The sequence below is a fragment of the Pelophylax lessonae genome, assembly GCF_965119305.1.
Source record: "Pelophylax lessonae genome assembly, chromosome: 3".
In the NCBI taxonomy this organism is placed as follows: domain Eukaryota; kingdom Metazoa; phylum Chordata; class Amphibia; order Anura; family Ranidae; genus Pelophylax; species Pelophylax lessonae.
This window is the reverse complement of record NC_138770.1, coordinates 108,886,196-108,900,193: the sequence shown is the minus strand read 5'-3', so window position 1 is coordinate 108,900,193 and position 13,998 is coordinate 108,886,196. Positions and strand designations below refer to the sequence as shown.

General features: G+C 40.5%; 1 protein-coding gene across 1 annotated transcript in view; it reads left to right on the top strand.

Moving 5' to 3' along the window:
- Window positions 1–13,998, top strand: part of SUPT3H (SPT3 homolog, SAGA and STAGA complex component) — an 883,959-nt gene that overhangs the window by 671,290 nt on the left and 198,671 nt on the right. The window contains exon 11 of the mRNA XM_082250036.1: window positions 12,888–12,998. Coding sequence (XP_082106162.1) covers window positions 12,888–12,998 — 111 coding nt within the window. The remainder of the gene's footprint in view (window positions 1–12,887; window positions 12,999–13,998) is intronic.

Sequence of the window (13,998 nt, the reverse complement as noted above, 5' to 3'; positions counted from 1 at the left end):
TACAATAATAAACCCCAGCATTGGTGTCAGTGGCTGCAATTATAATCCCCAGCACTGGTTTCTGTGGCCGCAATAATACCACACTGCATTGGTGTCAGTGGCCGGAATAATAAACCCCAGCATTGGTGTCAGTGGCCGGAATAATAAACCCCAGCATTGGTGTCAGTGGCTGGAATAATAAACCCCAGGATTGGTGTCAGTGGCCACTATAATAAACCCCAACATTGGTGTCAGTGGCCACAATAATAAACCCCAACATTGGTGTCAGTGGCTGGAATAATAAATTCCAACATTGGTGTCAGTGGCCACAATAATAAACCCCAGCATTGCTATCAGTGGCTGCAATATTAAACCCTAGCATTGGTGTCAGTGGCTGTAATATTAAACCCCATCATTGGGGTCAGTGGCCGCAATATTAAACCCCAGCATTGGGGTCAGTGGCCCCAATATTAAACCCCAGAATTGGGGTCAGTGGCCCCAATATTAAACCCCAGAATTGGGGTCAGTGGCCCCAATATTGAACCGCAGCATCGGTGTCAGTGGCTGCAAAAATAAACTCCGGCATTGGTGTCAGTGGATCCATAATAGCAGAAATAATAACCACCAATTATAATGCCATTTAAACTGTTTTTGTGTGGTACTGCTTAGATAAAGGTGCCAGTGGAGGGTCTCATCCCTAAAATCAATCAACAATCTTTAATTACATAGTAGGATTTTAAATACCTCTGCAGTGGACACAAATGTATTCAATAGTATAAAAATATATACAAATCTTTATTTCATTCAGTAAAAGACTTCATAAAAACATACATCATCAATGCATGGACATTGATACTACCAATCATCAACCACAAACTGGATGAGAGATGCTTAACATGGTAGTCTTCGGAGATTAGGAAATGTAGGTCAATGCATTTTGTGGAAACATCAAAAGAAGCTGAGGATGTAGTAACAATGTCCATCCATTTATGATGTATGTTTTTATGAAGTCTTTTACTGGATAAAATGAAAATTTGCATATATTTTTTTATACTATTCGATACATTTGTGTCCACTGGAGGGTTATTTAAAAATCCCACTACCTACTTGTAGATTGTTCAACTATGATGTCAACCCCCTCCACATTGATGGTAAGTGACAGTGGCATTTTAGCCCCCCCCCCCCCTCTCCAAGGACATAGTATTTAGCCTCTCCAGACTTTCATTAGCGGGCACTCCCCTCACTGGCCCACTCTCCAATGGTGTACCTCCCTCTTGGCCATTGATATGACCCACCTGGATTATGGGCTGGCAGGGGAATGATCTAAAAGCTTCCATAATAAGGAAGTTGTGGGCAATGCAGACATAGTGCAATAAATATTGTTACGTTGATATTTACAAATCTTTGATGGGTTCAATTCTGACCAGAGGCCTGAAGAACACAGTAAATGACTTGCAGTAGCTATAATGGTCTTCCAGATGTAGTTTATCTTGGCCTAGATGTCTTCTTGTCATCTGAATGCAATGATTAATCCTGGTCATGTTGAAGCAGATGTTTTGAGGAAGCCTACTCTTCCTCTTGTGGAAAGGATGGTTGCTTCTTACTGGCATCCATGAGCATTACAGGCAGCTTTCGTGGTCAGAATTTTTGTAATAGAAATAAACAGAAGACAGATGATTGCAAGCACATGTCCTGACATAGTTAAATATTCCTATCTTTGCTGTATTGACGTGAGCTCCATTATCTGACCACAGCATGTTCAGGTCAAGTCATCATTTACCCATCCATTATATTACTAAAGTAAACACCCACACCCATGTGGCATATTGAATGTAGCACAAAATAGGTTACAGATTGCCTTTGAGGGCAGAGATTTACTGTAAAATGCTATGAGAGTCCAAAGCTGACCGGAGACTCATTTTAAAAGTAAAGGGTGGGAGGGGCATATCTAAGAAAGTAATAGCAATTCCCGAGACTAATCAATCTTCCTGATTATTGATCTGAGTACAGTGAACTGTAACTGGATTGGTTACTGTGCTTCCCAACCTCTTTTTTGCTCTTTGCATTGCCTTATTGTAGTCCAACTTCAACCAACATATTATATTTAAAATAAAGGGAAGAAGAACTAGAAACTCTGTAAGATTTTAATTCTTGTTCTCTGTGTCTGTTTGAGACATTTCCACCTGTCGTCTTCTGGTTATACCATGCGACCTAGATTGCGACTGGGACAGGAAGATGAGGGAATTGGGAAATATACCCAGTGGATGCACAACAATGAAAACCTGACAAAGGTTCCAACTCATCTCTATGCTACTAAAAATGTTTCTTTTTTTAGTTGTTCTAGATATCACCTTTTTAGCTGCTGTGAAACTATAGGTGGTTGTTTGGAATGGGTTTGTAGTGTAATTGGCCAGTTTCTGTTTGTGTTTTTTTTTTTTTCCCTTTTTTGTTCCTGTTTAACCAGTTCAGCTCCAGAAGATTTACCCCCCTTCCTGACCTGGCGATTTTTTGCTATACGGAACTGCGTTATTTTAACTGACAATTGCGCAGTCGTGCAGTAGTGTACCCAAATACATTTTTTGTCTTTTTTTCGTATATTGATTGGTTTGCGCAAAAGTTATAGCATCTACAAACGATGAAATATATTTATTTTTATTTTTTTACTAGTAATGGTGGTAATCAGCAACTTATAGCGGGACTACAATATAGTGGCGGGCAAATAGGACACTGACACTTGACACTTTTTTTGGGGACCAGTAACACTAATACAGTGATCAGTGCTAAAAAAAAATATGCACGGTCACTGTACTAATGACACTGGCAGGGAAGGGGTTAACATCAGGGGCGATCAGAGGGCTAAATGTGTGCCTAGCTGGTGTTTTACTGTAGTGGGGAGGTGCTTGTACTAGGGTAAGATCTGTGTCCCTTCTTTGCAGGAACACTGGATCAATGCCATCCTTACTGACAGAACGGCGATATGCTTTGTTTTCATAGGCAGATCACCGTTCTGCCTGTGTCTTCAATGATCAGCGGGTGCCGGGGGACCCGCTGATCAGCTCCCGCTGTGTATCGAGCACTCGGCAGCGTGCACTCACACCCAATAAATGCATGATCACATATATATATATATATATATATATATATATATATATATATATATACACAGTGCCTTGCGAAAGTATTCAGCCCCCTTGAACTTTGTGACCTTTTGCCACATTTCAGGCTTCAAACATAAAGATATAAAAGTGTAATTTTTTGTGAAGAATCAACAACAAGTGGGACACAATCATGAAGTGGAACGAAATTTATTGGATATTTCAAACTTTGTTAACAAATAAAAAACTGAAAAATTGGGCGTGCAAAATTATTCATCCCCTTTACTTTCAGTGCAGCAAACTCTCTCCAGAAGTTCAGTGAGGATCTCTGAATGATCCAATGTTGACCTAAATGACTAATGATGATAAATAGAATCCACCTGTGTGTAATCAAGTCTCCGTATAAATGCACCTGCACTGTGATAGTCTCAGAGGTCCGTTTAAAGCGCAGAGAGCATCATGAAGAACAAGGAACACACCAGGCAGGTCCGAGATACTGTTGTGGAGAAGTTTAAAGCCTGATTTGGATACAAAAAGATTTCCCAAGCTTTAAACATCCCAAGGAGCACTGTGCAAGCGATAATATTGAAATGGAAGGAGTATCAGACCACTACAAATCTACGAAGACCTGGCCGTCACCTCTAAACTTTCAGCTCATACAAGTAGAAGACTGATCAGAGATGCAGCCAAGAGGCCCATGATCACTCTGGATGAACTGCAGAGATCTACAGCTGAGGTGGGAGACTCTGTCCATAGGACAACAATCAGTCATATACTGCACAAATCTGGCCTTTATGGAAGAGTGGCCATTTCTTAAATATATCCATAAAAAGTGTAGTTTAAAGTTTGCCACAAGCCACCTGGGAGACCCACCAAACATGTGGAAGAAGGTCAGATGAAACCAAAATCAAACATTTTGGCAACAATGCAAAACGTTATGTTTGGCGTAAAAGCAACACAGCTCATCACCCTGAACACACCATCCCCACTGTCAAACATGGTGGTGGCAGCATCATGGTTTGGGCCTGCTTTTCTTCAGCAGGGACAGGGAAGATGGTTAAAATTGATGGGAAGATGGATGGAGGCAAATACAGGACCATTCTGGAAGAAAACCTGAGGGAGTCTGCAAAAGACCTGAGACTGGGACAGAGATTTGTCTTCCAACAAGACAATGATCCAAAACATAAAGCAAAATCTACAATGGAATGGTTCACAAATAAACATATCCAGGTGTTTGAATGGCCAAGTCAAAGTCCAGACCTGAATCCAATTGAGAATCTGTGGAAAGAACTGAAAACTGCTGTTCACAAACGCTCTCCATCCAACCTCACTGAGCTCGAGCTGTTTTGCAAGGAGGAATGGGCAAAAGTTTCAGTCTCTCGATGTGCAAAACTGATAGAGACATACCCCAAGCGACTTACAGCTGTAATCGCAGCAAAAGGTGGCGCTACAAAGTATTAACTTAAGGGGGCTGAATAATTTTGCACACCCAATTTTTTAGTTTTTTATTTGTTAACAAAGTTTGAAATATCCAATACATTTTGTTCCACTTCATGATTGTGTCCCACTTGTTGATTCTTCACAAAGAATTACAGTTTTATATCTTTATGTTTGAAGCCTGAAATGTGGCAAAAGGTCGCAAAGTTAAAAGGGGCCAAATACTTTCGCAAGGCACTGTATATATGGGTTGTCCCACCCTGGTCACATGTGGCATTAGCTATTCCTCTTGCTCCTTCCTCCTCAGTATTCCTAACTATGGATACATCATGTGCTAAAAATAGAATAGGACCACAATAGTCTTATCTGAATAGTAACAATTTTTAAAAGCTCCCAAAATTAACACTTACATTTAAAAAGGGCCCACAGTGCCATGTATCTCAGCATGAATAAACATGGTTCATAGTGATAAGTACAGCCAGTGTTCTCATACCGTCGACACAGCTCCAAAACCTGTACGTGCTATGCTCCTGTACCAGAACTTCCTCAGCAAGACCAGAGCCATGCAGCAAAACTTTCTTAAATAACCTCCCCCTCTTAGACATTGGAAGTGATGTGATCAGGGGCAGTCTCCCCCCAAGCAGAAAATTACTCCACAGCTCCTCCAAGATCAAAAACCCAGAAATAATGAGTCAGTCGGGGGCAGAATGAACACACTGCCATCTGCTGATCTCATCCTCTGTGTGGTAAATGTAGAGGGTGTCCACCATCCAGAATTTCTGACCAGTAGGGTCCTTGTTAAGACTGTCCCTGAAGTGTTTGAAAACAGAATGGGTTTTTTTTTTGTCCTTTTTTAATATTATTGTGTTCCCTCACTCATGTAGCTGCCTAGATGTTCGCTCTATAAATTGTTTCTAAAACGGGCACTCGAACATAAAAACAACCTCTTCAGTATTGCATGTCATGAAGTTTTTGAGTTCATACCTTCCCCCCCGTCACCTGTGCTGTGAAGTCTTCCTCCCGTTACCCTTCGTAACCTTGCACCATTTACATTTACCACACTTAAAAAAAATACCTTTCAGCCATGGGATGCAAGCTGAGCATCAGTCAGCTCACATATGTAAAGGGCTGTGTACAGCTGAGACTAACATTGAGGTCTTACTGCAAGGTAAGGACATAGGAATGGAGGATTTATCCCACCTAGAGCTCTACAAAGACCCCAGGACCCAGACTTTTTCATATCTAAGTAAACAAAACATTTGTTTTCTGCACATCAGCCATGGAGCCAGTCACTATCAAAAGATCGGATGAAATTTGAAGACAACTTTATTTCTGATCCTCTGTCAAAATTTGAAGCACCATCTTTGTGGAAATATTTCTCATTCCAGAATCCGCCTCACTGTTTCCCTGTTCATGTTTAATTTTTCTGCCATCATTTGCAAACTCAATCTTTGATCTAAGTGTGTCGAGGCTTCATGCTCTGTCGACATTTGCATCAGTCCTTTGTATTTTTGGCTGTTTTCTTCTTGCATCATCGTGGACATCTTCCTGCCTATTCTTAACCTACTATGTCATTCAAAACACTTGATTTCTTCATGGAATGTTCACCAAAAGCCTGTTGTAACAGTACTAAAGTTTCGCTTGCACTTTTACCAATTTTCATGCCTGTGCCCCGTTTTCAGCCGACAACAGGCTGAAGTCTGCTGTGTGCTGATGTCACAGAGCCAGTCCAGGCTCTTGTAAACATCGTACAATGGAGTCAGGATCCACCCACATACCTGGACCAGCACCCGGCTCAATCTCTCAGTGTGTCGCTGAGAGGCCGCTCCTGCTCCCGCTCTCACTCTCTCCACAGCCCAGTGTTCCAGTGAGTAGCTATGAGAACCAAGTGATCGGCAGTGTTAAATCACTCGGTCGTCAGTGTTAGAGGTGCCGGGAGGCAAATGCTGCCTCCACCTAGGTAAGTATGATTATTAAATAAAAATAAACCCCATATTTCTCTTTTAAGTCTGTTCTCTGGTCAAAGCCAAAACTTTCCTCAATTTGAAAAAGCCGGTGGTTTATTTTGCCTTTCTAGTCTTCTGTGAATAATGATGATGGGGAAACTAGATTTATTTGTCCAGATTGAAAATGTTAGTTACTGGAAATATAACAAGCTAATGATATGTACAGCGTGTGTGAACAATTTGTTTGCACAGCGGCACATCCGTACGCTCAGCTACCATAACCTTCAACTCATTTACTCTGCCGCCACTGCCTGGCATGGCCTGACATTTCTACGACATCTTTTCATTCATATTGCAATAATGAGCCTCTTTAAAACGGATCGCGTTGCTTTTTCCAAGAAGGCCAAAAAACCCTGGTAATTCCATGACAAAAAAATGAAAATTAAGGAAAATGGCATTTTAATAGAGGAAAAATCTGTTTGCAAATTAGTCTTTTTAAATTATACAGGAGCCCATAGAACAGTCATCAAAGGACATTTTACAGCCGACCGGCGAGGGATGGTACTGGTGGTCTGACCCGTTCTGCCGTCTGAGAAAAAAAAAAAAACATCAAGCTGAACATTTTTCTTTTTACGTCGTGGTTTATGCAAATTGCAGGGCAAACATGAATGGTGTGTTATTTTTACATCTCTTTGGAGTCTTCGTTTATACAGTTTGTAGGAGATTAATTGTGACTATATTTGTCCGAGTCTGCAAGAGTTAGTGTTGCCTAATTATTTCTGTTGGCAGAACCTGGCCTTTAGGACTTTTCTTTAGGGACAACATTCTTGCAGGTCCACGAGACACAAAATTAAATTGATTTACTGCAGTTAGGAGCAGTCTTACAGGAGGCAGTGTTGTGCATGCAGAATCTGCACATCTATTCACAACAGAAAAATATATCGATTGTAAAAAACACTTTTACATCTCTGTTTTATCAAAATCTGTACATGTGTATTTACAATTTGTATATGAGGAGGTGACACAAATTAGCACACAATAACATCAGCTTACAATGAGTTCTTTTATATTTGCTTGTTGTTTTATAGCCTAATTTTTACATCCATATCTTTTTTTTTTTTTATTAAAATAAACCTCTTATTGTTTTAAATTTGTTTTTTTCACTTGAAATAGACATATAACTATTGAACAGCTATTTTTCATACTTTTGTATTTTACCTTATGAGTGTGTATTTGATCACAATTTAAATTATTTTCAAAAGATTTTTTTTCCCTGCTTTCCTCCATAGATCCTGACTGTTGTTGGCAACTAGAAACTAGTAATATATTAAGGAGACCAAAGCTGTGCAAATAAAAATTGTATTATTTTTTTTTACAAAACAAAAATAGGAATTAATATATTATACATGGGGTTAATTCAGCAATCTGTGCAATGAAGATCATCTAAACTTGATCGATCACTAAAATCTAATTTCATCTTTTGTTTTTTGTTTTTTTATAAATTAGATTTTATTTAGAATTTTTTTTGCACCTTAGAATATAGAAACAATCCGCCACATAGGGTGGGGCAAAAATTAATTCAAGTAAAGAAATGGACAATCCATACCAAAGACAAAAGAACAAAAGAAACAAATAATTTCTGTGAAAAACTTCAGGTACATTTAGGTATAACTGTGACCTCAAAAATAATAGTCACAACCCGTTAGGATCAGCTTAACCATATAATATGAGGTCAAACGTAAACACTTTCAATTTGTATGCAGTCAGGCAGGCCCTTGCACTACATAGAAAAGGTAAATCTGAAGGAAATCTAACCATTTCACTCTTATACACTTTTCCTGAGGTTTTATCATGCAAGGGAAATGTTTCCCTTTAAACCCAATAGGACTCTTTACACCACTGTCTTATGGGGGCAGAGCATTTTGAAATGTCCTGCATGCTGCATCTTTGGTGCAGTTTTGAAAACTGCACCAAAAAAGCAGCTTCCCATTGAAATTAATGGAAATTGCTGCAAAAATGCACCATGATTTGCATTTTTGGTGCGTTTTTGAGTCACACCCATTTTTCAAAGGTGCAGGCAACCCAAAAAGGCACTAGAGACACACAGAAAAAACATCTGAAACACAGCTAATTTGGGTTAAAAATGCATATACATTTTTACTGTGATTTTGCTACAGAGCAGTGTAAAAGGGCCCTTAAGAAAGAGTAGGGCATATATACTCTATCCATTAGGACCATGTGGCATTTATTAAATCTTTAACATGTTAATGTAATTCCAAAATTAGTTTTTAATCTTTGAAAATTTGCTGCTTTCACTAATAGCAGCTCTACCTTCGTACAAACATCTTTAATACATTTCTCCACTCTCCCAAGTATATTTAAGACAAATATCTTTAGCTCCAATCCATAGATATTCACTATGCAACACTGTTTAGAGTTGAACAGCCTTTCTCCTGGCCACTTCATATGACACATGTGCACTGCGCCCATTCTTATGGAAAAGCTGTACTCATGGGCAGGAGCTCAGAGTACAGATTTTCCATAAAAATATAATAAGGTCCCAGTGTGCATTGGCAGAACAAAGCAAGCATTTTTAGAAGAGAGGATGTGCAGCTACAAGCAGGTTCGTACAGTAAATATAGTTGGACAAAGACAAAGTAAAGTGCATCCAGAAAGTATTCAGTGCTTCACTTTTTCCACATTTTGTTATGTTACAGCCTTATTCCAAAATAGATAAAATTCACTATTTTCCTCAAAATTCTATACACAATACCCCATAATGACAACGTGAAAGAAGTTTGTTTGAAATCTTTGCAAAATTATTAAAAATAAAAATCTAAAAAAAAATCTTGTGTACATACGTATTCACAGCTTTTGCTCAATACTTTGTTGAAGTGCCTTTGGCACAAATTATAGCCTCAAGTATTTTTGAGTATAATTCTACAAGCTTGGCAGCTTTTGGGCAGTTTCTCCATTCTTCTTTGCAAGACCTCTCAAGCTTCATCAGGTTGGATGCACAACCGTTTTCAGATCTCTCCAGAGATGGTCAATCGAGTTCAACATTATGCTCTGGCTGGGCCACTCAAGGACATTCACAGAGTTGTCCTGAGGTCCAGAGCGTTTTGGAGCAGGTTTTCATCAAGAATGTCTCTGTGTATTGCTGCATTATTCTTTCCCTCGTTCCTGACTAGTCTCCCAGTTCCTGCTGCTGAAAGACATCCCCACAGCATGATGCTGCCACCACCATGCTTCACTGTAGGGATGGTATTGGCTAAGTGATGAGCGGTGCCTGGTTTCCACCAGGCATGACGCTTGCTATTCAGGCCAAAGAGTTCAATCTTTGTTTTATCAGAACAGAGAATTTTGTTTCTCATGGTCTGAGAGTCCTTCAGGTGCCTTTTTGCAAACTACAGGTGAGCTATCATATGCCTATTACTGAGGAGTAGCTTCCGTCTGGCCACTCTACCATACAAGCCTGATTGGTGGAGTGCTGCAGAGACGGTTGTTCTTCTGGAAGGTTCTTCTCTCTCCACAGACAAACACTGAAGCTCTGTCAGAGTGATCATCGGGTTCTTCTTGGTCACCTCCCTGACTAAGGTCTTTCTCCCCAAATTGCTCAGTTCGGCAGGTGGCCCGCTTTAGGAAGAGTCCTGGTGGTTCCAAACTGCTTCCATTTACGAATGATGGAGGCCACTGTGCTCATTGGGACCTTTAATGCTGCAGAAATGTTTCTGTACCCTTCCCCAGATCTGTGCCTACAATCCTGTCTCAGGGGTTTGCAGACAATTCCTTGTGGACTTCATGGCTTGGTTTGTGCTATGACATGCACTGTTAACTGTTGAGACCTTATATGGACATGTGTGTGCCTTTCCAAATCATGTCCAATCAACTAATTTTACCATAGGTGGACTCTAATCAAGTTGTAGAAACATGTCAAGTATGATCAGTGGAAACAGGATGCACCTGAGCTCAATTTTGAGAGTCAAGGCTATGAATACATATGTACATGTGATTTTTTTTTTTTTTTTTTAATAAAGTTTCAAGGATTTAAAAAAATCTTCTTTCACATTGTCATTATGGGGTATTGTTTGTAGAATTTTGAGGAAAATAATGAATTTAATCAATTTTGGAATAAGGCTGTAACATAACAAAATGCGGAAAAAGTGAAGTGCTGTGAATACTTTCCAGATGCACTGTATTTTTCTGAGTGGCATGCATAGTACCTGGTGGTCCTTCCATGGATGTCCTTGTTCAGGCACTTTGTGCTGTTGGGATGACAATGCTCTCCCAATGTGTGCATGCGTTGTCATCTGCACCCCTGGCAGAGACTGTAAGTGACCGCACTTACACACACTGTGCAGGAATAGTACATATTTAAAGTACAACTAAAGGCAAAACATTTTTTTAGTTTTCAACATAGTGCAGATATATTAGAACACCTGTCAATTTTTATTGCTGTGTGTGCCCCTGTTAAAGTGGAGTTCCAGCCTGGGGGGGTAAAAATTAAGTCAGCAGCTACAAATACTGTAGATGCTGACTTTAATATAATATACAAAGTGGGGATCTGGCGCTCCAAATTGTGTATGTCTCTAAACAAGTCAAACTGCTAAAATGGAGATAATAACAGTCTGCTGTCCAGGCAGATGAGTAAGAGCACTAAAAAGAGGCTGCCATCCTCAGAGTATGTCCAGGGACTCTGTTAAACATGTGGAGAGCAGAGAGGGGGAGGCATCATTAAGTGTAGTATTATAAAGTCATCATTTATTTGCACAAGATTAAAAAGTCTTACAAGAAGGGAAAGGAATTCCTGCCTGTCATAGTATTGTACAGTCCTAGGGATCCTTGCCATCCTATAGGCTCCACAAATGGTCCAGGTTGGGGAGAAGGAAAGTCCAGCACCACTCCTTTTCCAGGTTGAATGACAGCAGTTTACTTTTAGTTTTGCCTTTAGTTGTGCCTTAAATATGTACTATTCCTGCACAGTGTGTGTAAGTGTGGTCACTTATAGTCTCTGCCAGGGGTGCAGATGACAACGTATGCACACATTGGGAGAGCATTGTCATGCCAACAGCACAAAGTACAAGTAAATGATGACTTTTTAGTACTACACTTAGTTGGTGCCTTCCCCTCTCTGCTCTCCACTTGACTTTTAATATAAGGACACTTACCTGTTCAGGAAGCCCGCGATGTCGGCAGCCAAAGCTAAACCGTCTGTCCCCACCGAGTGCAGGCGCCAGCATCCTTACTAAGGGAAACGGGAAGTAAAGCCTTGTGGCTTCACACCCTATTTCCTACTACGCATGCAGTCGTTCTGAGTTTTCTGATTGAGCTCGCTGTCTTCTCGGACCTGTATGTGTCTTCCAGAAGGCAGCGGGGGAGGAGGGGCTGCAAATGACGTAGGTTGCTGCGGCGCCCTTACACGGAAGTGGGTACCTGTTTTTTGACAGGTATCCTGCTCCCCCTGAACTGAGCCAGATGTGGCACTGGAAGCAGTAAAGCGGAGCTTCCACTTTTGGGTGGAACTCCACTTTAAGGACATTCACCCTCTCTATTTGTCCTGTTTGCCATTATCATTGAAAGCAAAAGAAAATACCAAATTTTGCATTGTCCCCAGAAAAGTAATAGAGGGGAAATCATCTGGTGACCTGGGGACCGGTCCCCAAGGAATTTCCTTCGTTTTCAGGGATTTCTCTCACTTCGTGTTTTGGCTATGGGACAGGAAGGTCCCAATGAAGGCAAGTCTCCCCAATGGGACACAGATGGCAAAAACAAAACTGATAGGGGATATCACCCTCCCTTACTCTACCCACAATAACAAAAAAAAGTTTAGCCTATAGCTCTACCTAATTATTCATAAGGATGCTGATCCAGAGCAAGATATGTAGCTGATGTTGGAGCAAATGCTTGTAGACAGGAAGCTTCTGAAGGAGGCTGGAGGAGATCAACAGTACAGAGTTTGGAGAAGGGATGAAAAAATAGTAGAAACAGCCTTTTCTGGGAAAAATACGAGTAATCAAAATCATGGCAATTGTTTATAATACACAGTGCTTTGGCAAATTAACTTTAATTCAGGATTTAGATCTACTTTCAACAAAACCTGCTTAACTCTTTCACGTATGTTTAAAAATAATTAAAAATGCTCCCCTTTTACTACGTAATGTAAATTTGCTTATGTGTCTGGTGTCACAGGCTCTTTGAGGACATGTTTTGTTAAATTCTTTTTCTGATTTGGTACTGGGATATTCATTTTGATGGAGTATATGGCAGTAACCAAGCTAGTCCCTGGATACAGAGGGGAAGCGAAAGCTTGGCATCAAATGGCTGATCACCGCCTGCCATCTCACGTTTCCATTCACTGAAATCCCGTTGTGTGTTTCTGATTTAATAACCACTTGTGTGCCTTTTCATTTTTTTTTTTCCCCTGTTGCAGAGCGCGGCAGCCGGTGGGATTGAGTCGAACAGTGATGCCATCCAGCCCAGCCACATCAGAGAGGCCATACGGCGCTACGGCCACAAGGTTGGCCCGCTTTCTCCGTTCACGGTACGTAATAACAGAGTCGAAAAAAGTTATATTTGTAATCTTAGGGAGATTTCATCTTCAAGTGGTCTTAGGAAGAAGCCTTGAAATTGTTAAGAGCAATTTGTGGTTGCTGTAATTTTCTTTATAAAAATGAATATATTTCTCCCGGGAAATAAAGCGCCGTCCATTTATGCCTGCTGGAAGCATAAAAGCATTTTCATACAACATATTTATATTTCACATTCATGTTTAGGAATTCTTTTAAGCCCAACTCCAGCTCAGATTTTTGTTTGGAGTTTTGGATAGAGTTGGGGAGAGTTAAAATTCCTATCGGGCCTTTATTTCTGTTTGTGACCTTACAGGGGAGAATTTCCCTCACTTCCGGTCCCTGTGACCCCGTACAAGAAATGAGCAGAGTTGTTACTGGGGAAGTAAGGCTCGGTTCACAAATGTTTGGCTGCACTTCCAGTGCATTTTTTAAAAGGAGTCTGGTGCGGTTTTGTTCACCGGTTTAGATGCAGATTTTTACTTAAAATCGCAGGTGAACCGGACTGAAAAACGCACAGGACTCTTTTTAAAAACGGACCACTGCCAGCCCGCAGATATGTGAACCGGCTCCAAAGAGAAGGCTGTCGGTTAACATGTTGTGTGAATTGGATGCGGATCAAAATGCATCCAATTCACATATATGGGAACCGAGCCTAATACAAACATTATCAGAAGTTATATCCCTTGGTTGCGCTAAAAAGTTGTTTTTATTTTTGTCTGTGCCCCTATTGGGAGGATTTCTAATCACTTCCTATTCTAAAAGGAAATAGGAGCATAGATTGCAGTAAAAACCTGACAGAGGTTCTTACCTTTCCCCGCACTATCCAAAATCATATAAAAAGTTCTGGTTGGAGTTGAATTTTAACCACTTGCTGACCACCCTATAGCAGTTTTACTGCTATATCATCCATTCTGGATGGTGTAGCCATGGCTGTCCTAAGGCTGCAGATTATACAAATGGGTGCCTATTGTG